The sequence below is a fragment of the Pelobates fuscus genome, chromosome 4 (assembly GCF_036172605.1).
Source record: "Pelobates fuscus isolate aPelFus1 chromosome 4, aPelFus1.pri, whole genome shotgun sequence".
Classification (NCBI taxonomy): domain Eukaryota; kingdom Metazoa; phylum Chordata; class Amphibia; order Anura; family Pelobatidae; genus Pelobates; species Pelobates fuscus.
In genome coordinates, this window is record NC_086320.1 from 386,439,867 (window position 1) to 386,465,820 (window position 25,954).

General features: G+C 44.9%; 1 protein-coding gene across 1 annotated transcript in view; it reads right to left on the reverse strand.

The window, feature by feature from the left end:
* Positions 1-25,954, reverse strand: part of LOC134609506 (SCO-spondin-like) — a 267,787-nt gene that overhangs the window by 238,384 nt on the left and 3,449 nt on the right. The window contains exons 2-6 of the mRNA XM_063453166.1: positions 19,611-19,698; positions 17,618-17,827; positions 17,233-17,315; positions 3,801-3,971; positions 346-590 (exon numbers count right to left, since the gene is read on the reverse strand). Coding sequence (XP_063309236.1) covers positions 346-590; positions 3,801-3,971; positions 17,233-17,315; positions 17,618-17,827; positions 19,611-19,666 — 765 coding nt within the window. The 5' untranslated portion in view covers positions 19,667-19,698. The remainder of the gene's footprint in view (positions 1-345; positions 591-3,800; positions 3,972-17,232; positions 17,316-17,617; positions 17,828-19,610; positions 19,699-25,954) is intronic.

The following is a 25,954-nucleotide window of genomic DNA, read 5'->3' on the forward strand; positions in this document are numbered from 1 at the left end:
ATTGTCTGTAAACAAACAAAAACATTGTGCATGTAGTGTAGTAATGATAAATAAGTGTGATTTCTATTGAATCATTGACTGTTGGAAATAATTTACTGATAAGCCCGTTATGTTTCTCCTATTATTGAGAGCTGTGTCACATTACGTAACTTTTCACCACATACTTTCAATGATCTATTTATACAGATGTGATTATGTGGAACCTGTGGCAGTAGTGTCAGAGAGTCGAGAGATAAATCAAGAAATCCCGCTGTTTGCACAGAGCCAAGCTTCATCTCCACATGTTCTAGAAAATACTAAGGATAAGCTGAATTGTGTAGCAGTGTTTGGAGGGGTGATGCTCACTTTAGGACAGTGGCCAGTTCTGACGCAGGAATCCTTGGAGATCTGAATGGCCCACGTGGAATCAGTGGAAGAAGCCAGGTTATACGTGCAACCTCCATGGAAGTTAAAATGTTTTCCATCAAATGTGCGAAAGTGAAATCCTCCCCACGTCACGCACGTGGCAAATAATCTCTTCTGATGCATAGAGGCACCAACCAAAGCAGTGGAGAAATATGGCTTCATCAGCAGCGGAGACGGGAACACATCTAGATATAGAAATACATGAAGATCATTAGCTAGAGGGGCTGAAAATCACTTTATAAAATCAACACAACATGGAATCTTCATGCCAAGCGTGTGAACCGGGGCCAGGCCAGAGGACAGACTGACTATACCATCTCCAGGTAGGACCTAATGCAAACAGGGTTATTTACTAAAGTGAGAATTGTCGTGAATTTAATCTAAGTCCAAAAAAGTCAAACTGGAAACAGTCTCCAAATTAGCTGTGATCCAGTCTGGCTTTATTGGCCCTAAATTTGACATTCAGTTTAAATTCCTTACTTTAGTGAAAATCCTGAGAGTCTGTATGCCAAAGTACGGCCAGCCTGGTGAATGACTCTGGGCCAAATATAGTCTCGGAGTCAGAGAATGAACTGGATCCACATGTCTCTGGGAAAAACAAACCATTCCCATCAGGCTTTACGTAGTCTATAAAAATGTAATAAAACCTATGGGAGATACAACCAGTTAATCGTTTTGTTCCTCTCAAAAATTCTCCAAAACACCTTCGGTTTCCTGTGTGATCCAACCCCTACCACCTTCTACCTCTCCCGAGTCCATATATTTCATTACCATTAGCAATTCTGCAGTCCATCCTCACAGCAGAACGAGACACCACCGACACAAACCCACCATCGTTTTTCTCACTTTAGTAAATAATATTAAAGGAACACTATAGTCTCCTAAATGACTTTAGCTAAATAAAGCGGTTTTAGTGTATAGATCATTCTCCTGCAATTTCACTGCTCAATTCACTGTCATTTAGGAGTTAAATCACTTTGTTTCTGTTTATGCAGCCCTAGCCACACCTCCCCTGGCTATGATTGACAGAGCCTGCATGAAAAAAAACTGGTTTCACTTTCAAACAGATGTAATTTACCTTAAATAATTGTATCTCAATCTCTAAATTGAACTTTAATCACATACAGGAGGCTCTTGCAGGGTCTAGCAAGCTATTAACATAGCAGGGGTTAAGAAAATCTTAATTAAACAGAACTTGAAATAAAGAAAGCCTAAATAGGCTTACAGGAAGTGTTTGTGGAAGGCTGTGCAAGTCACATGCAGGGAGGTGTGACTAGGGTTCATAAACAAAGGGATTTAACTCCTAAATGGCAGAGGATTGAGCAGTGAGGCTGCAGGGGCATGTTCTATACACCAAAACTGCTTCATTAAGCTAAAGTTGTTCAGGTGACTATAGTGTCCCTTTAAACAAAAACTCAGAAAGGCTGACATATCTACCAGCTTTGCCCCTTGGTAGCCAGCGGTTGGCACATACCATGGGTGCATTTAAATTAGATGTTTTGATTAAGTTTACAGAAACATTCTAGGTAACATAACAACTTCAGTGATTACCATGCTCCCTGTCTTCTGGTGGACAATGGCTTAGAACATGGGTCAGCAACCTGACTCAAGGCTGCCAGAGACAAACAGACCCAGTGAACTCCAGATATCTGCTAGTGTAAACCCAAGGAGTAATTGCTGGTGGTGAGGGACAATCCTCAATTATGCATGATTAGAGCACTTAGAGGAAGTGACCTCAGATCCCTTCCTCCGAGCACTTGTCAACGGGAACCTGCACTGGTAAAGAGGAGCCCACAGCAGCTACCGTAGCTGCAGCCCTTGACCTGTACCTGGCCAGCCCTATTGCACCCCAGGACTTACACTGCTATACACAGAGCTGCCTCCCACAAGCAGCCCCACACATACACACACCACCAAACACATTATGTGACATATCATCCGCACACAATTCCACAAGCAGCACCACACATACACACCACCAAACACACTATGTGACATATCATCCGCACACAATTCCACAAGCAGCCCCCATACATACACACACCACCAAACACACTATGTGACATATCATCCGCACACAATTCCACAAGCAGCCCCCATACATACACACACCACCAAACACACTATGTGACATATCATCCGCACACAATTCCACAAGCAGCCCCCACACATACACACACCACCAAACACACTATGTGACATATCATCCGCACACAATTCCACAAGCAGCCCCACACATGCACACACCACCAAACACACTATGTGACATATCATCCGCACACAATTCCACAAGCAGCCCCACACATGCACACACCACCAAACACACAATGTGACATATCATCCGCACACAATTCCACAAGCAGCCCCCATACATACACACACCACCAAACACACTATGTGACATATCATCCGCACACAATTCCACAAGCAGCCCCACACATGCACACACCACCAAACACACAATGTGACATATCATCCGCACACAATTCCACAAGCAGCCCCCATACATACACACACCACCAAACACACTATGTGACATATCATCCGCACACAATTCCACAAGCAGCCCCCATACATACACACACCACCAAACACACTATGTGACATATCATCCGCACACAATTCCACAAGCAGCCCCCACACATACACACACCACCAAACACACTATGTGACATATCATCCGCACACAATTCCACAAGCAGCCCCACACATGCACACACCACCAAACACACTATGTGACATATCATCCGCACACAATTCCACAAGCAGCCCCACACATGCACACACCACCAAACACACAATGTGACATATCATCCGCACACAATTCCACAAGCAGCCCCACACATACACACACCACCAAACACACTATGTGACATATCATCCGCACACAATTCCACAAGCAGCCCCCATACACATCCCACATGTATGAGTATCATACACAACACCACAAACTACTCATGAACATACACAATATAACAGCCCACACAGGAAAGAACACAATGTTACAAAGCAACTGCAGCACCAATAAATAACACAAGCAGAGGATGGAACCGACATATCTCAATTTAAAACAATAGGACTAACAAGTCAAGGGACTTCGAGATCTTGGTTTTGCATGGTACTATTAAAAAGGTTGCCTAACCCTGGCTTAAAACATCCCCTGCATTACTGACAATAAAGGAAGAAGATCTGTATATTTGTTTCATTCTGCGTGGGCACACTGCGCAGGCTTTCCGCTCCTCTCTGCCGTTGGAGCCAGTCTGTGCCATGGCGAGTGCTTGGCAATGCAAGAGATACACAGCCGGGTTCACAACCCTGAACTGAGCAATGAATTCTAAATCGAAGCAATGAATTATTTGCGTTCAGTAATCTCTGCGCCATCTCTAGGTCCCCACCTGTTGGTGCCACGTATGAGCAGCTAAAGCAGAACTCAGACGTGATGTTCTTCCAGCTGTGTCCCCAGGGGTGTGCGCAGCATTGGTCCATGCTCATGAGGGTGATGTTACGTGGGCTCTGGATGTCCTGACAATTCCAGCTGGAGAAACAGCGACCCAGGAAGCCCTCTCCTATACAGCAACACAAGAAATTGTTCACAAAATCAAAACAAGCAGGTGGAACCAAAACATGACAAGAAATGCAACAAAGTACAAAACTTTATTATTATTTTTTTTTGTGTTATTTGTTGTTGTTGTTACAATAATCAATTACGGAAAAGATAAGGAAATGTATAAAAGCATAGAAAAAAAGGAAACAAAGGAGAGAGATATAAAAGGAGGGAATGGAAAGAAAAATGAATGAAATGTGATCATTACTTTGTTAAAAGTTTAAAACATACTTAATATTGTAAAATACAATTGTGGCAAAACTAGCCACTTAAAACTGTATTCGTATTAATGTATTGCTGTTGCTTTAAGAATGTTAGAACCAAGCGTATACCTATTGTTGTATTTTAGGCGAACAAGAGCATTCGTATGCTGGCGGCATGAAAGCCACCAGCATTCATACAGTAGTTTCACGAACAGTGAATTTCAACACTGTTCGTGAATCGAACAAACTACCGAATGGGAGACCACACACAGGAGCTTGTGTGGCTCCCATTAAATATTGCAACAATGTTTCCCTTGGTAATTATCGAGATTCAGGGTGGCCGCCGTTCGGCTACCGACCACGCGGCGGTCAGCCATCTTGGATCCTTTGTTAGCCCAGCGGTATTTGGCCGTCGAGCGCCTGGAACTAAAATCGGCTACTCGACGGCACGAATACCGCTGAACTTCCAGGCCATTCGGGAGCACCGGTCCTTCGGTAGTTTGTTCCCCTATTGTCAGTTGGTACTTTGAATGTAAATGGAAAATAATGTGTGTTTCGTGCGGCGTTCGGTTAGTTATGCTGGGATCTAAGCGGTACTTTCACAAAGTGTGTGCTCAGACCCACGGACGTATTAGCCGTGAGGCAAACAAGGCATTTGCCTTGGGCGGCATTTTCCAGGGGGCAGCAAAAATAGCCGCCCCCAAATGCCCAGGGCAAATGTCCTGTTAGCCTTGTGGCTAACTGCCAATCCGGGCGGGCTGCTGGTCGGGCGGGCAACGTTGGCGAGGGAGCACTTTCTCCTGAGCTGTCTGCTCAGCTCCCTCGCACGCCGCAGAGTGAGGCTGGGAGCCAGAATATGACGTCATATTCCGGCTCCCAGCCTCACTCTGCGGCGCGCGAGGGAGCTGAGCAGACAGCTCATGGGAAAGTGCTCCCTCGCCAGTCGCCCGCCCGACCAGCAGCCACTGGACCCCAGGGAAAAGGAGAACCTCCCCCCCCCCAGCATTTCCAAAGGTAAGGAGGCTGGGGGGGTTGAATTTTTTAAAAGAAAAAGTGTGTGTGTGTGTGTGTGTGTATGTTAGTGTGTGTCTGTTAGTGTGTGTGTCAGTGCAGTGTGTGTCTGTTAGTGTGAGTGTGTGTCTGTTAGTGTGTGTGTGTCTTTTAGTGTGTGCCTGTTAGTGTGAGTGTGTGTCTGTTAGTGTGTGTGTGTATGTTAGTGTGTCTGTTAGTGTGTGTGTCAGTGTGTGTCTGTTAGTGTGAGTGTGTGTGTGTGTGTGTGTGTTAGTGTGTGTCTGTTAGTGTGAGTGTGTGTGTCTGTTAGTGTGTGTGTGTGTCTGTTAGTGAGAGTGTGTTTGTCTGTTAGTGTGTGTGTCTGTTAGTGAGTGTGTGACAGTGAGTGAGTGTGTGTCTGTTAGTGAGTGTGTGTGTGTGTGTGAGTGTCTGTTAGTGTGTGTGTGTGTGTCTGTCTGTTAGCTAGTGTATGCGTATCTGTCAGTGAATGTGTGTGTGTGTGTATATTTAGAAGGCGGGGAAGGGCTGGAAGGGTGGGGTAGGGTGTCGCTGAGGGGGTAGGGTGGCGGGGGGGGGGGTGCCTCAGTGTTGTCCTGCCTAGGGCAGCACAAAACCAGGATACACCACTGCTCAGACCCCAGCTATCTACCGAACGTCCATTCATTTAAAATCAGATGAATAATATGAAAGTTATATATTTCTATGTAAAATGTCAGTTCTGCTGTACGGAGGGATAATCCACTTAACTGGATATTCTAGTGGGAGTATCCCTCTCATACAGCAGTGCATGATGGGAGAAATGTCCAGGTTGTTAAGTTCCCCATGTAGTCCCCTACTGTACAACCCCTGTAATGTCAGTAGGGAAATCCCTTGCATGGGGAATCCCATAAATACTGTGACCTGTGATTAAAAGCTCAGTTGACTCCCAGCCTATGTGTCGTCTAGTTCTTGTCAAGGAAGGATTCTTACATTCTTATCGTATGCTGTATTTATTTGCCTGGATTATTTGATGCTGTTCCTGTTACCCAGCGGAGATACCGTGGATTATACTACCTCTTTGCTACAATCGGTGGCAAGCGACGGGATTTCAAACACACAGCAAACCAGCGTTCGGCAGTAGCCACGCGAATAAGGAGGAGAAGCAGCAGTTCGACGGGAAAACCATTCGGATAAAACCAGTGTTCGGTAGATATGTCAAAATATACGAACAACTGGTGAATGGAGTCGAATTATGCTACATTGAAACGAACCACGCTAAAAGAATTATTGGAAGCAAGGGGAAAAAGCGCCAGCAACAAAACCAAGGCAACCCTTGTAGCAGAACTGATGGAAGGGGACAGAGAAACCACGGCAGCAGCTCCAAGGGGAATAGACCCCACTGAATTTGACAGGGAGATGAGGAGCAGGCTGGCCTTTTATCCAGAGACCCCCTCCGTGGAGATAGTGAACCGACTGACAGTAGTAGTCAGACTCCAAGCAAATCAGCGAGCTGGAGAAAGAGCCACAACGCCTGTCAGCATTACTCCAGGGAAAGCCAAAATTCCCTATCAAGCATTTAAGAGCTATACAGAAGCTGACGGTGATGTGGATGACTACCTGCAAGATTTCGAGAGGTTGTGCCAAGTACACGACATCAGCGCGGCGGATCGGGTACCTCTACTAGCAGGGAGACTATCCGGTCGTGCAGCAGAAGCGTACCGGGCCATGCCAGATGAGGACAGTAGAGACTATGGTAAAGTAAAACAAGCTATTTTAGCCCAGTATGCGATTACCTCAGAGGCATACCGCTTAAAGTTTCGGGACGTTAGGAAACCGACTAAAGACACCCACGTAGAATGGGCGCACCGTCTGCAGCGAGCTGCAAAGGGGTGGTTGGAAGCCACCTAAGTTAACACGCTAGAGGACCTGTTCCAGTTAATGGTCATGGAACAGTTCTTCGACGGGATACCTTCCCACCTACAAAATTGGGTAAGGGACAAAAAACCACACACCCTGCAAGAGGCCGCCAAGCTAGCAGACAAGTTCCTGGATACCCGGAGGGACCAGCGCACCCAAAACCGACCAGTCTATAACCCTACACCAACGGTACCAGCTGTGACCTCCACCATCCAGCCACAACCTGGGGTAAGCTAAAATACCTACACCCCCAGGTACCCTACACATCCTCCGACTGCCCACGCAACCGACCCAGGCCAAGCTGGAATAATGCCACCCCTGGCAACCGAGCAGCAGTACACTGTGTGCAAGCAGAACAGTATGGAGCACCCGAGACCGCCACTCCAATGGAAGAACCGCTGGGGTAAACCCCACCTCGGATAACCGGCAAGGACACCGACAGGAGGTACATATGGAGGGGAAAAAGGTACGAGGACTTCGCAACTCTTAACCTTAACGCTAGTCCGGAATCATCTGGTACCTAAACATAATTTAACTGGAGACTGTGTTGCTGGGGGGGGGGGGGCGATTTACAAAGTACCCACTGCCAAAGTTCTGCTTGACCTCAAAACGAAGTGCCGTCTAGTTATTGGGGGAATTGGATTGTATGCTGATTTCCAGGAGTGTAAGCTGATTGTATGATTTTCCTATTCAGCTGTTTACAGCATTCAAATGCTTGAGAACATTCATATGCTTCTCCGGTTCCGTGGTTGTGGTGTCTGCCAGAGTGCTTGGAGCCCTCAGGAAGCGCTAGGAGTATCCTTCAACAGAGGTACCCAGTCGGGGTGCCAGGTGATCCGTTACAACAATGTTATAACATGACAGGAGGCTTCATATTTGTAAAGTCTCTCTTTATTAGAACTCCACAGTAGCACATTAACACAGAGAGAAACAACCAATCAGAAAAGTGTTAGGTACAATAAAGCTCCTCTCCCCACACATAACATCCTCTTTCTTTGCTGCTCCACATCAGCACAGGTCAGAGTATCACTGCCTCCTGCTCTTAGTGGATGGCTGTGAGATTTTATATAACAGATTTCTTGTATCTTTATTGATTAGTACTTTATGGTATAGTTTGCCTATAATTCTTGGGCACTTTCTGGTCATTATTTCTATCCTTGTTTCCCCCTTTCTCCCCTTCCTATCCTACCTTTTACCTTGTACTTTTCAGTTGGTGGATTCCCCCCTGGATCCCCGTTATCTGGCTGTCCAATTGTGTTTTGGGGCTTGGGGACCTCGGGAGGCTTCTTCCTGCCTCCCCCGGCTTCCCCGAGCACTGGGACAGCGGAGAACATCTCCGGTGGTCCCTCGAGTATTTGCGACGGCCATCTTGGATTTCTCTCACAAGATCCCGGCGGCCATCTTTACTTTCCCCATCTCCGCAATTGCGATGCCACCGGGCCGTGAAGGCCTCTATATTCAGTGGCTAGCGGTGGGAGGGGGAAGTGTTTCTCTTGGCAGCTAACCCAATCCTGATCTCAGCCCCCACTACAGAGCAGACCTAAGGGAACTTTCTCCCTCCTACCCCTGATGCTGCAGGGCACTCACTGTAGAGCAGTGCTGTACTGTGCATTAGGCAGCTGTCTGTGAATTGCCCCCTGGGTCCCCCTGGTACTGCAGGTGACTCACTGTGGATTCCCCCTGGGTCCCCCTGGTGCTGCAGGGGACTCACTGTAGAGCAGTGCTGTGCTGTGCATTAGGCAGCTGTCTGTGAATTCCCCCTGGGTCCCCCTGGTGCTGTAGGGGACTCACTGTAGAGCAGTGCTGTGATGTTCATTAGGCAGCTGTCTGTGAATTCCCCCCCTGGGTCCCCCTGGTACTGCAGGGGACTCACTGTAGAGCAGTGCTGTGCTGGTCATTAAGGAGCTGTCTGTGAATTCCCCCCTGGGTCCCCCTGGTGCTGTGCTGTGCATTAGGCAGCTGTCTGTGGATTCCCCCCTGGGTCCCCCTAGTGCTGCAAGGGACTCACTGTAGAGCAGTGCTGTGCTGTTCATTAGGCAGCTGTCTGTGAATCCCCCCTGGGTCCCCCTGGTGCTGTAGGGGACTCACTGTAGAGCAGTGCTGTGCTGTTCATTAGGCAGCTGTCTGTGAATTCCCCCCCTGGGTCCCCCTGGTGCTGTAGGGGACTCACTGTAGAGCAGTGCTGTGCTGTGCATTAGGCAGCTGTCTGTGGATTCCCCCCTGGATCCCCCTGGTACTGCATTAGGCAGCTGTCTGTGGATTCTCCCTGGGTCCCCCTGGTGCTGTAGGGGACTCACTGTAGAGCAGTGCTGTGCTGTGCATTAGGCGGCTGTCTGTGGATTCTCCATGGGTTCCCCTGGTGCTGCAGGGGACTCACTGTAGAGCAGGGCTGTGCTGGTCATTAGGCGGCTGTCTGTGGATTCACCCCTGGGCCCCCCTGGCGCTGCGGGGGACTCACTGTAGAGCAGGGCTGTGCTGGTCATTAGGCGGCTGTCTGTGGATTCCCCCCTGGGCCCCCCTGGTGCTGTAGGGGACTCACTGTAGAGCAGTGCTGTGCTGGTCATTAAGGAGCTGTCTGTGGATTCCCCCCTGGGTCCCCCTGGTACTGCAGGGGACTCACTGTAGAGCAGTGCTGTGCTGGTCATTAAGGAGCTGTCTGTGAATTCCCCCCTGGGTCCCCCTGGTACTGCAGAAGACTCACTGTAGAGCAGTGCTGTGCTGTTCATTAGGCAGCTGTCTGTGAATTCCCCCCTGGGTCCCCCTGGTGCTGTAGGGGACTCACTGTAGAGCAGTGCTGTGCTGGTCATTAAGGAGCTGTCTGTGAATTCCCCCCCTGGGTACCCCTGGAACTGCAGGGGACTCACTGTAGAGCAGTGCTGTGCTGGTCATTAAGGAGCTGTCTGCGAATTCCCCCTGGGTCCCCATGGTGCTGCAGGGGACTCACTGTAGAGCAGTGCTGTGCTGTGCATTAGGCAGCTGTCTGTGGATTCCCCCTGGGTCCCCCTGGTGCTGCAGGGGACTCACTGTAGAGCAGTGCTGTGCTTTGCATTAGGCAGCTGTCTGTGAATTCCCCCCTGGGTCCCCCTGGAACTGCAGGGGACTCACTGTAGAGCAGTGCTGTGCTGTGCATTAGGCAGCTGTCTGTGGATTCTCTCTGGGTCCCCCTGGTGCTGTAGGGGACTCACTGTAGAGCAGTGCTGTGCTGGTCGAGCTGTCTGTGAATTCCCCCCTGGGTCCCCCTGGTACTGCAGGGGACTCACTGTAGAGCAGTGCTGTGCTGGTCATTAAGGAGCTGTCTGTGAATTCCCCCCTGGATCCCCCTGGTACTGCATTAGGCCATGCTTGCGGTCAGTCAAATGTGACTTCCATAAAACTTTTGAACCCCTGCTCTGATCTGGGTGATTTTTGGATATGTTGGTAACCCAGATCAGAGCTATCCAGGGATGTATAATTTATGTGTTATGTTTTGGGGTGTTTTCTGGACTTTGGGAAAAATGTGTTTTTTTTTCTGCCTGTGGATAATTAGGTTATTGTATTAGCTGCTTTAATTATATCCCAGGCAGAGGGGAGGGATTGTGTGCTGTATGTGGGAGTGTTGGACACTGTTGTATTGTTTTGATTGGTTTATGTCCCTTGTGTGCCTGTGTACCATCAGGTCCAGGGGGTGTGCCTCTGGCCTAAGGAATTGTTTAAATTGTGACTGCTGGCTTACATTAAACAGACTTGCTTGACCCCTTCTTGAAGCCTTGGCTCATGTTTGGGGGATGAGATAACTAGACTCTTGGGGATTGCTATAATCCTGCTACGCTCTCTGGAGTAGGAGAGGTCTACCCACTGGAAGCTGGATCCTGGTCTTGGGTCCAGTGTGGGTGGAGGACGGTGAGACCCTGGTGTGGGTGCATCGCTGGAAGTGGGGTCTGCAGTGCTTATTGGTGTCTGGTGGAGTGCTTGTAGTCCTCAGCAAGCACTAGGAACATCGATTGGTGGAGGTAATCGGTCAGAGTGCCAGCGGTCCGTCACAACCCCCCAGGCATTTTCTCCTGTCGGAAGAATCAGAAGATTCCGATGCCTCCAAATACAGACATATACAATCCCGCAAGCGCTACTGGACAGGGGAAGACCCACTACTCCATGTCGGAAAGTGCATGGCACGCACCAAGCGCGTGAAAAGACCTCAGCCCTACGGGTCCTACCCAGTATCTATTTTGGGATAAATGGCAGGAGGAACGCTCGACCTCTGAGGATGAGGATAGCTAACAAGGTTAGGAGGTGGAGGACTCTCCCTTTGTACACAAATCATCCACGAAAGCTTACCTTGATTTATTTCCTGGACGTCAGGTCCAAACGGCAACATGCTGCTTGGATTCGATGGGGCAAACCTCTTTTCGACTCACATTCCATTCGTCGCCCTAAGTCACCTGAAAGCTGGCTCCCGATCATATGGCACAGTATGTACATTACTGGACTCGTAGATCCCTTGACCGGGAAGTGCATAAAAGATTCGGGCAGAATGCCCAGACCATCTCTTCCTGATAAAGTCACAATGACCCCAAAGTGCGACATCAGGACCTACACATACATCGCAAGATTGGGACCTGACCCTCGCAGGGGTATTGATCGCAGCCTTAGACTGTCTCAAATCAAGTTATTCAACGTTCTTGAAACCCTGGCGAATTTGCCGCTTCTAGCGGTTAAAGCCCGTACGCAAAGCTGCCCTCTGGAATTGTCTTTATTAAGACTGAGCTTTCCCTCCTATAGGCCTACTAGACAACGCTCGGTATCAATATGCACTGAACGAAGATAGGTGGCGTTCCTTCATATAGATGCAGAGATTGCAGACCATGAATTATGAGCGGGGTCTCTTGGCCTAGGACCTAGGCTTTGTAGAAACATTATTAAAGAATTCATGAACACATGGACTTACACACCACACTGAATAGAGCCCACTCTTCAGTGTGACGAGCGTTTCATCAGACCCCATCTCGGTTTTTCCGGCAGGGCTGAATGACAGCGGGGTCATTACTTCAGCCATTTTGAACTATTCCATTCCATCACTATTCAAACACCATTCCCACCAAACCAGGTCTGGACAGCGGACTGCCAGGCGCTTGTAGACGTCAAACTCAAGACCCTGGTTGACTAAAGAGAGTGTCAGCTTCCCACCTGACTCCAGGGGTTTCTACGGATCCAGCCTTCTTAATCGTAAGAAGTCGGGCGAGTTTACACACTGTCTTTAACCTCCATAATCTGTAGTTTTCTGTTCCATGTACCAACATTTGCTGTGTTTCTTGGGGATCGACCGTCCCGGCCTGGTCAACCTATCTACTCTACAATATAAGTGTGGGCTCTTGGTGATTTACCAACTGCTAAGACCCGTATCGGCTCATCTTCGTTTACAAAGGTTTCCATTACCTCATAGCCGGATTCCCTATTACTCTCCCGCAATGATGCCCTGGACTGATCTTAACCTCACTTTACAATCCCCTTGTTCAAATACCTGGGCTTCGCAGTCTTCCAATGAAAGTCGACCCACACCCCATCCCAGGTGGTGAAGTTCCGCTAGCCTGCGGAGTAGACCTATCTTCAGATGATACCACTGAGCTCGGGGTTCAACGGGGAACAGGGAGACTTTTATTCTTTTCTGCTCCAGACTTGATCGTGGTTCCAAACGCAAGTCGTGAGATTGGGGAACTGCTTGCGCAACCACATTGCATGATAGCCCTTGGACGCTCTGAAGCCAACTTCCACATCTTTGGTCCAAACCTGATCGTAGGTTTTTCTCTCGCAATCTCAAGTTTCACCAATAATTTATCAGACTGTTGCATCCTCCTAAGAATGGACACCATATTGGCATTGCATTACATCGACCGCAGTGAATCCTGCGGCGGATTGACTTTTTCCCAGGATTGGATAAACATCAACGACTGGCATCTCTGTCGGTCGCATTTCCGTCACATCTCGTTGTCGAAGGATCCATTCAGGACGAATCTATTGGCCTCCCGGAATAATTACCAACGGAACAAGCATCGTTTGCTTTGTTGACTGAGCATTAAAACAGCAAATACGAAGCCTCCTGTCATGTTATAAAATTGTAGATTATGCTAGCTTTAGTGTACCTATAATCTTAATTTTTATTAATGACAGGAGGTGATTATTTCCCTCCCAGTTTTTTCATCCGTACCCTTGTTTGATCTCTGGTCAGAAGTTTCGGGTAATCCGGTATGTATACAACTCTGCTTGTTGTTTCTGCTACCTGTCGCTTTTCATGTTACCGTTTCTTACATAGAATGGTTGGGATCTCTATATATTACAGCAATACTGTTTGTCGCACTGGGTGACTGCATGTTTTTAGAGTACATGTTATTATCTAACCAGCCCTTTTGACTATGTTTTTCTTGTTTCAGTTTATAATCTGTCCGTGGCACCACGTTTTAAATTTCCTCTCGGCTGGATGACATTGTTGACTCCACTGCCTACAAGGACTTATGTTACACTGCGTGGTTTTATTGTGTGTGTTGTTGTGTGGGGAGGGAGCTTTATTCTATCTAACTTTTTTCTGATTGGTTGTTTTTTCTCTGTGTTAATGTGCTGCTGTGGAGTTCTAGTAAAGAGAGACTTAAGCAAATATTCGCCTCCTGTCATTAATAAAATGAACATTGTAGTTACACTAAAGCTAGTATAATCTACAATTTTTGCACATGACTAAAAACAAACAAAAACAAATCTATTCAATCGATCATTTAAGTTTTTTTTACAAAAATAAATTAACTGAACACATAGGGAGTTTTTCTTATTTTGTCTTTAAATGAGAAATCTGCAGTGAATATACTTTTTATTCCCAATAATCCAAACTTTGGTGAATAACCCTGATATCTAGCTTTAAGCTGATTCTCTGTATTAACTATCGATTAAACGATAATCGAGATAATCAGGACTCGCTGGATTCATTAGAATAAAGTGCAAACAATATGCACTCTTTTTCTCATTACTGACACCTGCTGGTGATCGTTGAGAATGACAGTTTACTGGTATTCAAAATGTGATTCTTGATTTTTTTTAACTCTGGATTTTATTGAAAATGTAGTCAGGCTAAATGCATTAGGTCCTGGCAAAGGATGTCCAAGCTCGGCCCTCCGCATGTTACTAGTATTGGCCATGTTGGTACGAACTTGTTCCACCACTTTTTACTTTGACTGATTGCCTCTCTGGATCCCCATAGTTCTAGTTCTTCACTTGGATCTGTCTCCTCCGTCTCCTCCAGTTATTACTGATTCGCTAGTCAGCTGGCAGTGTTTACTTATTTTATTCCTTGAGAAACGTTGAACACGAAAATCACAGGGAAAAAATATCAGAGCTCATTGATTAACAATTAATGAGGTTCAACATGAGTTTGATATAATATTTTGTGACAGAAAGTGGTTCAGTATTTTTTTTTGACAATAACTGGATCACCGGAATAAGCCACGTCTTCAACTAAATATAGCAGCCCATAAATAAAATCTGTTTTATTAAGATTTTCCTCAGCTGCAAACGTCTATCCGAGACATAGCGGGAGTCATTAATGAGATAAACGTGTGTATCCGAGACACAGCGAGAGTTATTAATGAGATAAACGTGTGTATCCGAGACATAGCGGGAGTCATTAATGAGATAAACGTGTGTATCCGATACATAGTGGGAGCCATTAATGAGATAAACATGTGTATCCGAGACACAGCGGGAGTCATTAATGAGATAAATGTGTGTATCCGAGACAGTGGGAGTCATTAATGAGATAAACGTGTGTATCCGAGACACAGCGAGAGTCATTAATGAGATAAACGTGTGTATCCGATACATAGCGGGAGTCATTAATGAGATAAACGTGTGTATCCGATACACAGCGGGAGTCATTAATGAGATAAACGTGTGTATCCGAGACAGTGGGAGTCATTAATGAGATAAACGTGTGTATCCGAGACACAGCAAGAGTAATTAATGAGATAAACGTGTGTATCCGAGACACAGCGGGAGTCATTAATGAGATAAACGTGTGTATCCGATACACAGTGGGAGTCATTAATGAGATAAACGTGTGTATCCGAGACACAGCGGGAGTCATTAATGAGATAAACGTGTGTATCCGATACATAGCGGGAGTCATTAATTAGATAAACGTGTGTATCCGAGACACAGCGAGAGTCATTAATGAGATAAACGTGTGTATCCGAGACACAGTGGGAGTCATTAATGAGATAAACGTGTGTATCCGAGACACAGTGGGAGTCATTAATGAGATAACCGTGTGTATCCGAGACACAGCGGGAGTTATTAATGAGATAAACGTGTGTATCCGATACACAGCGAGAGTCATTAATGAGATAAACGTGTGTATCCGAGACACAGCGGGAGTCATTAATGAGATAAACGTGTGTATCCGAGACACAGCGAGAGTCATTAATGAGATAAACGTGTGTATCCGATACACAGCGAGAGTCATTAATGAGATAAACGTGTGTATCCGAGACACAGCGGGAGTCATTATTGAGATAAACGTGTGTATCCGATACATAGCGGGAGTCATTAATGAGATAAACGTGTGTATCCGATACATAGCGGGAGTCATTAATGAGATAAACGTGTGTATCCGATACACAGCGGGAGTCATTAATGAGATAAACGTGTGTATCCGAGACATAGCGAGAGTCATTAATGAGATAAATGTGTGTATCCGAGACACAGCGGGAGTCATTAATGAGATAAACGTGTGTATCCGAGACACAGCGAGAGTCATTAATGAGATAAATGTGTGTATCCGAGACAGTGGGAGTCATTAATGAGATAAACGTGTGTATCCGAGACACAGCGGGAGTCATTAATGAGATAAACATGTGTATCCGAGACACAGCGGGAGTCATTAATGAGATAAACGTGTGTATCCGAGACAGTGGGAGTCATTAATGAGATAAACGTGTGTATCCGAGTCACAGCGGGAGTCATTAATGAGATAAACGTGTGTATCCGAGACACAGCGGGAGTCATTCATGAGATAAACGTGTGTATCCGAGACACAGCGAGAGTCATTAATGAGATAAATGTGTGTATCCGAGACACAGCGGGAGTCATTAATGAGATAAATGTGTGTATCCGAGACACAGCGGGAGTCATTAATGAGATAAATGTGTGTATCCGAGACACAGCGGGAGTCATTAATGAGATAAATGTGTGTATCCGAGACACAGCGGGAGTCATTAATGAGATAAATGTGTGTATCCGAGACACAGCGGGAGAAATTAATGAGATAAACGTAGCGGGAGTCATTAATGAGATAAACATGTCTCCTTAGAGAATTATGGCCTTGATTTAATATTGTTTTAAAAGAAGCATTTAAAAATATTAACATTACAAAAATGTGCATGTTATCTATATACCACATATATGTTTATCACTATATGAAAATCGTGCTTGTGAGAGCTAATGTGGCTGTACAAGCACTGTTGCAATCTCCTATGCACAACAAAAATAAAGAATAAAAATATATATATATATATATTAACATACTTAATATATATATATATCCTAAAATATATTATATTTAAATTAATATAGCAATAAGTAAAAAAAAAAACACCAAAATATAAAAATGTTTTTCATTATTTTATTAAATCATTTCGAAAGTTTAGCTTATACTAAAATCTTAAATCATTTGGAAAGCTTATCCAACAATATTAAATCGAGGCCAATGTGCGGTAAAAAAAAATAGTGTCGGGAAAGTTGGGTTTTGACCATGTGGCATTAACTTTCAGATAAATTTCAACCATTCACTCGTTCTGGCAAAAAGGATGCTATTAGTGAACTGCATAAATATTAATATATAAATGGATTAATATAATGTATATATATATATATTGCTGATAGGAGCAGATTCCTGCCAGAGGGCAAAACAGGAGGAGCAGAAAATATATATATATATATATAGTAGAGATTGTAGGCGTATTCGACCAATCCAGTAATGCAGGTGTAAAATAGCAGATAATATTAACAAAATTATTTAAAAACTAAACATTAGTACATTATAAAAAGTATATATACGATCACCCCTTGTGGCACCTTCCAAGATGTTCAGTGACTCACCCTCAGTGCAGTGTTCCCCTCGCCAGCCCTCACAGCACGCCATCACGGTTCGGTTCCACACGGTGGGTCGCGTGTCCTCCGGCCTGATTAAGGGAACATAGAAACCATCAAACATCGATCGAAAAATAAATCGACAAACTGTTATCAATCTTGGTACCCAAAGTGCAGCACTGAAATCAGCACTCAAAATTCAGAGTAAAAACTTGTTACTGGGTCTCGACCATTACTGACCATTCATACTAACCTGGTAAGATGTTCCTACTCATTTTGAGTACATGACTGAATGTGCAGAGTGAGTCCACAGGTCCATCAATGGAAGGTCTAATGTTTGTGTCTCAAATTTCTAATTTACTGAATGATGATGTGGGGTAAGGGCAGCACTCACTTGTATATGTAGCACATGGATGCCGACCCTCTCTCAGAGTAATATTTCGCTATCCCAGCGTCTCCCCCATACTCTCGCCGCATGCGTTCCTGGTCCAGCTGCCAAGCCCCCATATTGTACTGAAAGACCCTGGAACAGGGAACCAGTTGCTCTTGCCTGGGATGAATGACTTCCTCCTCAGTGACCTGGATGGTTCGCTCACACCATCGCCTGCAGGGCGGCACCATAGAGCAAAACAACAAACACTAAGCTCAGCTTCAATGAACCTGTAAATTATCTATACAATGTCTAAATATTTTATCATGTCTGACTTACTGCCATGACATGTACAGAAATGAGAGACAGCAGGGATCATCTACCAAATGAGAGACAGCAGGGGCATTCACAGAAATAAGAGACAGCAGGGATCATCTACTAAATGAGAGACAGCAGGGATCATCTACTAAATGAGAGACAGCAGTGGGTATTCACAGAATGATAGACAGCAGTATGTATTCAGAGAATGATAGACAGCAGTGGATATTAACAGAATGAGAGACAGCAGTGGGTATTCACATAATGAGAGACCACAGTATGTATTCACAGAATGAGAGACAGCAGTGGGTATTCACCGAATGGGAGACAGCAGTGGGTATTCACCGAATGGGAGACAGCAGTGGGTATTCGTAGAATGAGAGACAGCAGTGGGTATTCACCGAATGGGAGACAGCAGTGGGTATTCGTAGAATGAGAGACAGCAGTGGGTATTCACCGAATGGGAGACAGCAGTGGGTATTCACAGAATGAGAGACAGCAGTGGGTATTCACCGAATGAGAGACAGCAGTGGGTATTCACAGAATGAGAGACAGCAGTGGGTATTCACAGAATGAGAGACAGCAGTGGGTATTCACCGAATGGGAGACAGCAGTGGGTATTCACTGAATGGGAGACAGCAGTGGGTATTCACAGAATGAGAGACAGCAGTGGGTATTCACCGAATGAGAGACAGCAGTGGGTATTCACAGAATGAGAGACAGCAGTGGGTATTCACCGAATGGGAGACAGCAGTGGGTATTCACAGAATGAGAGACAGCAGTGGGTATTCACCGAATGAGAGACAGCAGTGGGTATTCACCGAATGGGAGACAGCAGTGGGTATTCACCGAATGTGAGACAGCAGTGGGTATTCACCGAATGGGAGACAGCAGTGGGTATTCACCGAATGAGAGACAGCAGTGGGTATTCACCGAATGAGAGACAGCAGTGGGTATTCACAGAATGGGAGACAGCAGTGGGTATTCACCGAATGGGAGACAGCAGTGGGTATTCACAGAATGTGAGACAGCAGTGGGTATTCACAGAATGGGAGACAGCAGTGGGTATTCACCGAATGAGAGACAGCAGTGGGTATTCACCGAATGAGAGACAGCAGTGGGTATTCACAGAATGGGAGACTGCAGTGGGTATTCACAGAATGGGAGACAGCAGTGGGTATTCGTAGAATGAGAGACAGCAGTGGGTATTCACAAAATGGGAGACAGCAGTGGGTATTCACAGAATGAGAGACAGCAGTGGGTATTCGTAGAATGAGAGACAGCAGTGGGTATTCACAGAATGGGAGACAGCAGTGGGTATTCACAGAATGAGAGACAGCAGTGGGTATTCACAGAATGAGAGACAGCAGTGGGTATTCACCGAATGGGAGACAGCAGTGGGTATTCGTAGAATGAGAGACAGCAGTGGGTATTCACAGAATGAGAGACAGTAGTGGGTATTCACAGAATGGGAGACAGCAGTGGGTATTCGTAGAATGAGAGACAGCAGTGGGTATTCACCAAATGGGAGACAGCAGTGGGTATTCACAGAATGAGAGACAGCAGTGGGTATTCACAGAATGAGAGACAGCAGTGGGTATTCACAGAATGGGAGACAGCAGTGGGTATTCACAGAATGTGATGGTAGCTGTTTGTATAATTACTGAATGAATTTTCTGTAACATAATTAATTGCATACCCAGTAGAGACAGTGAGCTCCGCCCACAGCGCCAGCAGTACAATAAACTTTAGCATCCTGGAAGTGCCTGGCCGTGTCCTGCATTAACCTGTTAATCACAAACATATTTTAGATAAAGTCTCGTTAAACGTTGTCTGCGATGACAACATTCAGCTAAAAGAACCAAATTGCGTTAGAATTTGCAGTTTACATTTCTACTAAAATTCCAATCAAGCACTCGTCACGCTTAGTACCATTCTGTGTCTGCTTTAAAATCTGTGTTTTACTCAGGTTTGCACACGGGTAATTGTCACATCTACAGAATACAACTGGCACTTTTACCGAACTTCCCCAAATTTCAGCCGGATTCACGTGCAACAAATCCAGCAGCAAGCAGATTCAAAAAATAAATTCACTTGCGCTTTATGGGCGACCCTCCAGTAATCCCCAATATCTACCATTACCAGTGTAACAGTCAGTGGAGAAAGGGGTACATTTATAGTGAACTAATGAAATAATATGAGTGTAATAAATCATGTAAATCAATACCTAATAATCTATATCAATATGTTTAATTATTGGGGTACAGTAAGCACCTCTACCGCGTTAACCCTTCCCACCATGACATCATCTGATAACGACAGCGTTTTGTAATAACCGCTATATGAATTGGCTGCTGTCTGTCTGCAGCGCCGTACCAATCCAATTGGACCAGACAGACAGACAGACAGCTGCCAATGCTGTCCAGATATTACTGAATGTCAGTATGACGTTCCATGTTTCTATAATTCGGTTCTGGATTTGCAGCCAGGCTGGAATCCGCTCTACGTAATATTCAGGTGTAAATCTAGAGAGCGATGGCCAGATATCGGCTGCTTGAATACTCCTAGATGTGCCAATATTATTACTGCTGATCTAGACTGGGGAATTCAGTGAAAAATTCCCGATTTTGGGAATTGTCGGAAAATTCAATGTGAATGCAAACTGAAGTTTTAGGGAATATCGGCTAAATTGAGAAAAGTCAGTCACGCATTGCGTTCCGCTATTTTAGAGTAAAATTGTTTAAAAAGGATTCAAGCTAATGACGCAATATATTTACAATATTATATAATAAATAATACATGTCATATAATGAAATATAGGCAGAAAACACGGCATTCAGGAAACTGGAGCCAAAGTGGATGTGAAGAAATTACCCTTTTTATTCATTATTTCTTCATTCTCCATTCGGTAGCAGTAACTACCGAACAAAGACCACCCACTGGCTCATTAAACTTCAAAGCCTGTTTCAATTAAACCCTCTATGTGTGCGGCCAGCGTTCGTACTACCGAACACCACGTGGCTGAGAAAACCGCGGCCATCTTTTTTCAGACGAACAAAGGACTTGGTCGTCGAGTGTCTGGAACTAAAATCGGACACTCGACTTCCCGAACACCGGTTTCAAACACAAGAACACTGGATCTATATGTACGATTAGCTAGAAGAGCGCTATTCGGTACGGTTGTGCATACGAATGAGGGGAACAATCGCTGCTAGGAGCCAGGGGGATCCATTCGGTACTTTGTTCGTTTTTCTCCTTTTACTGAAGTGACCGGCAAAATCACTTAAAATTGTGGAACTATTTTGGGCAGCCCACTCACGGTGAACTGGTCACAGAAGACTTCCATAGTTTTTGAGAAGCCCCGGAACCGATCTGGGTGCAATTTGAATATGTTGGTCACCCAGATCGGGGCTATCAGGGGACATATTATTTGTGGGGATACCTCATGTATAAAGGGGTGCTCCAGATATTGGGGAAAACTGTGATTTTTCTGCCTGGAGATAATGAAGTTATTACTTTATCAGACTTGATTATCTCCAGGACTAGGGGAGGGAATTGTATGTTTGTGCTGGGTGTGTTTTACTGTACTTAATTGGTTATACTGTGTCCCTTCCTGCGGGATGTCCCCTTGCATGGGGACTTGCATAAGAGCCTGTGTGTGGTCATTAAAGCCAGTTCTATGTGTACCCTTCTTCTTGACTTCGGCTGATGTTTGGGGATTCGTGTGCTTTATTAAGGGAATTATCCTGTAAAGCTATTTGTATTTCATATGGATTTTGTCTACTTCAACTACCGAACGGAGATATACACTAGGCTCTGGCAGTTCGGGAGGAAACTACCGAAGGAAGTTTAAATATACTTGGTTTCCTTACAGTGGATTAATAGGAGTAGATTATAGGTACAATCCCAGGATAATAGGGGCAGATTATAAATACAATCCCGGGGTAATAGGGGCAGATTATAAATACAATCCCAGGGTAAGAGGGGCAGATTGTGAGTACAATCCCAGGGTAATAGGGGCAGATTATAAATACAATCCCGGGGTAATAGGGGCAGATTGTAAATACAATCCCAGGGTAATAGGGGCAGATTATTACTACAATCCCGGGGTAATAGGGGCAGAATATTGTTACAATCCCGGGGTAATAGGGGCAGATTATTACTACAATCCCGGGGTAATAGGGGCAGATTATAATTACAATCCCAGGGTAAGAGGGACAGATTGTGAGTACAATCCCATTGTAAAAGGGGCAGATTATAAATACAATCCCGGGGTAATAAGGGCAGATTGTGAATACAATCTCAGGGTAATAGTAGGAACAGATTGTGAGTAATATCCAGGGGTAATAGGGGCCGATTGTAATTACAATCCTAGGGTAATAGGGGCAGATTATAAATTCAATCCCAGGGTAATAGGGGCAGATTGTGAGTACAATCCCAGGGTAATAAGGGTATTTTTTAGTAAAATCCCAGGGTAATAGGGGCAGATTATAAATACAAGCCCGGGGTAATAAGGGCAGATTGTGAGTACAATTTTAGGGTAATATGGGTGGATTGTGAGAACAATCTCAGGGTAATAGTAGGAGCAGATTGTTAGTACTATCCAGGGTAATGGGGCAGATTATAAATACAATCCCAGGGTAATAGAGGCAGATTGTGAACACAATCCCATGGTAATAGGAGCAGATTATTATTACAACCCCAGGGTAAAAGGTGCTGATTTTAAATACAATCCTGTGGTAATAGGGGTAGATTATAGGTGCAATCCCAGGGTAATAGGGTCAGATTGTGAGTACAATCCTAGGGTAACAGGGGCAGATTCTGTGTACAATCCCGGGGTAATAGGGGCAGATTATTACTACAATCCCGGGGTAATAGGGGCAGATTATAATTACAATCCCAGGGTAAGAGGGGCAGATAATTACTACAATCCCGGGGTAATAGGGGCAGATTATAATTACAATCCCAGGGTAAGAGGGGCAGATTGTGAGTACAATCCCATTGTAAAAGGGGCAGATTATAAATACAATCCTGGGGTAATAAGGGCAGATTGTGAGTACAATCTCAGGGTAATAGTAGGAACAGATTGTGATTAATATCCAGGGGTAATAGGGGCCGATTGTAATTGCAATCCTAGGGTAATAGGGGCAGATTATAAATTCAATCCCAGGGTAATAGGGGCAGATTGTGAGTACAATCCCAGGGTAATAAGGGTATTTTTTAGTAAAATCCCAGGGTAATAGGGGCAGATTATAAATACAAGCCCGGGGTAATAAGGGCAGATTGTGAGTACAATTTTAGGGTAATATGGGTGGATTGTGAGAACAATCTCAGGGTAATAGTAGGAGCAGATTGTTAGTACTATCCAGGGTAATGGGGCAGATTATAAATACAATCCAGGGTAATAGAGGCAGATTGTGAGTACAATCCCATGGTAATAGGAGCAGATTATTATTACAACCCCAGGGTAAAAGGTGCTGATTTTAAATACAATCCTGTGGTAATAGGGGTAGATTATAGGTGCAATCCCAGGGTAATAGGGTCAGATTGTGAGTACAATCCTAGGGTAACAGGGGCAGATTCTGTGTACAATCCCGGGGTAATAGGGGCAGATTATTACTACAATCCCGGGGTAATAGGGGCAGATTATAATTACAATCCCAGGGTAAGAGGGGCAGATAATTACTACAATCCCGGGGTAATAGGGGCAGATTATAATTACAATCCCAGGGTAAGAGGGGCAGATTGTGAGTACAATCCCATTGTAAAAGGGGCAGATTATAAATACAATCCTGGGGTAATAAGGGCAGATTGTGAGTACAATCTCAGGGTAATAGTAGGAACAGATTGTGATTAATATCCAGGGGTAATAGGGGCCGATTGTAATTGCAATCCTAGGGTAATAGGGGCAGATTATAAATTCAATCCCAGGGTAATATATTTTTAGTACAATCCCAGGGTAATAGGGGCAGATTATAAATTCAATCCCAGGGTAATAGGGGCAGATTGTGAGTACAATATCAGGGTAATAGTAGGAGCAGATTGTTACTACTATCCAGGGTAATGGGGCAGATTATAAATACAATCCCAGGGTAATAGAGGCAGATTGTGAGTACAATCCCAGGGTAATTGGGGCAGATTAATACTACAATCCCTGGGTAATAGGGGCAGATTATTACTACAATCCCGGGGTAATAGGGGCAGATTATAATTACAATCCCAGGGTAAGAGGGGCAGATTGTGAGTACAATCCTATTGTAAAAGGGGCAGATTATAAATACAATCCCGGGGTAATAAGGGCAGATTGTGAGTACAATCTCAGGGTAATAGGGTAATTAAGAGTACAATCCCAGGGTAATAAGGGTATTTTTAGTACAATCCCAGGGTAATAGGGGCAGATTATAAATACAAGCCCGGGGTAATAAGGGCAGATTGTGAGTACAATTTTAGGGTAATATAGGTGGATTGTGAGTACAATCTCAGGGTAATAGTAGGAGCAGATTGTTAGTACTATCCAGGGTAATGGGGCAGATTATAAATACAATCCCAGGGTAATAGAGGCAGATTGTGAGTACAATCCCATGGTAATAGGAGCAGATTATAATTACAACCCTAGGGTAAAAGGTGCTGATTTTAAATACAATCCTGTGGTAATAGGGGTAGATTATAGGTACAATCCCAGGGTAGTAGGGTCAGATTGTGAGTACAATCCTAGGGTAACAGGGGCAGATTCTGTGTACAATCCCAGGGTAAAAGGGGCAGATTATAAACTCAATCCAGGGTTAATAGGGGCAAATTGTGAGTACAATCTCAGGGTCATAGGGGCAGATTATAATTACAATCCCAGGGTAAGAGGGGCAGATTGTGAGTACAATCCCAGGGTAATAGGGGCAGATTATAAATACAATCCCGGGGTAATAGGGGCAGATTATTACTACAATCCTGGGGTAATAGGGGAAGATTATAATTACAATCCCAGGGTAAAAGGGGCAGATTGTGAGTACAATCCCATTGTAAAAGGGGCAGATTATAAATACAATCCCGGGGTAATAAGGGCAGATTGTGAGTACAATCTCAGGGTAATAGTAGGAACAGATTGTGAGTAATATCCAGGGGTGATAGGGGCCGATTGTAATTACAATCCTAGGGTAATAGGGGCAGATTATAAATTCAATCCCAGGGTAATAGGGGCAGATTGTGAGTACAATCCCAGGGTAATAAGGGTATTTTTAAGTACAATCCCAGGGTAATAGGGGCAGATTATAAATACAAGCCCGGGGTAATAAGGGCAGATTGTGAGTACAATTTTAGGGTAAAATGGGTGGATTGTGAGTACAATCTCAGGGTAATAGTAGGAGCAGATTGTGAGTACAATCCCATGGTAATAGGAGCAGATTATAATTACAACCCCAGGGTAAAAGGTGCTGATTTTAAATACAATCCTGTGGTAATAGGGGTAGATTATAGGTACAATCCCAGGGTAATAGGGTCAGATTGTGAGTACAATCCTAGGGTAACAGGGGCAGATTCTGTGTACAATCCCAGGGCAAAAGGGGCAGATTATAAACTCAATCCAGGGTTAATAGGCGCAGATTGTGAGTACAATCTCAGGGTCATAGGGGCAGATTATAATTACAATCCCAGGGTAAGAGGGGCAGATTGTGAGTACAATCCCAGGGTAATAGGGGCAGATTATAAATACAATCCCGGGGTAATAGGGGCAGATTATTACTACAATCCTGGGGTAATAGGGGAAGATTATAATTACAATCCCAGGGTAAAAGGGGCAGATTGTGAGTACAATCCCATTGTAAAAGGGGCAGATTATAAATACAATCCCGGGGTAATAAGGGCAGATTGTGAGTACAATCTCAGGGTAATAGTAGGAACAGATTGTGAGTAATATCCAGGGGTGATAGGGGCCGATTGTAATTACAATCCTAGGGTAATAGGGGCAGATTATAAATTCAATCCCAGAATAATAGGGGCAGATTGTGAGTATAATCCCAGGGTAATTTAGGTATTTTTAAATACAATCCCAGG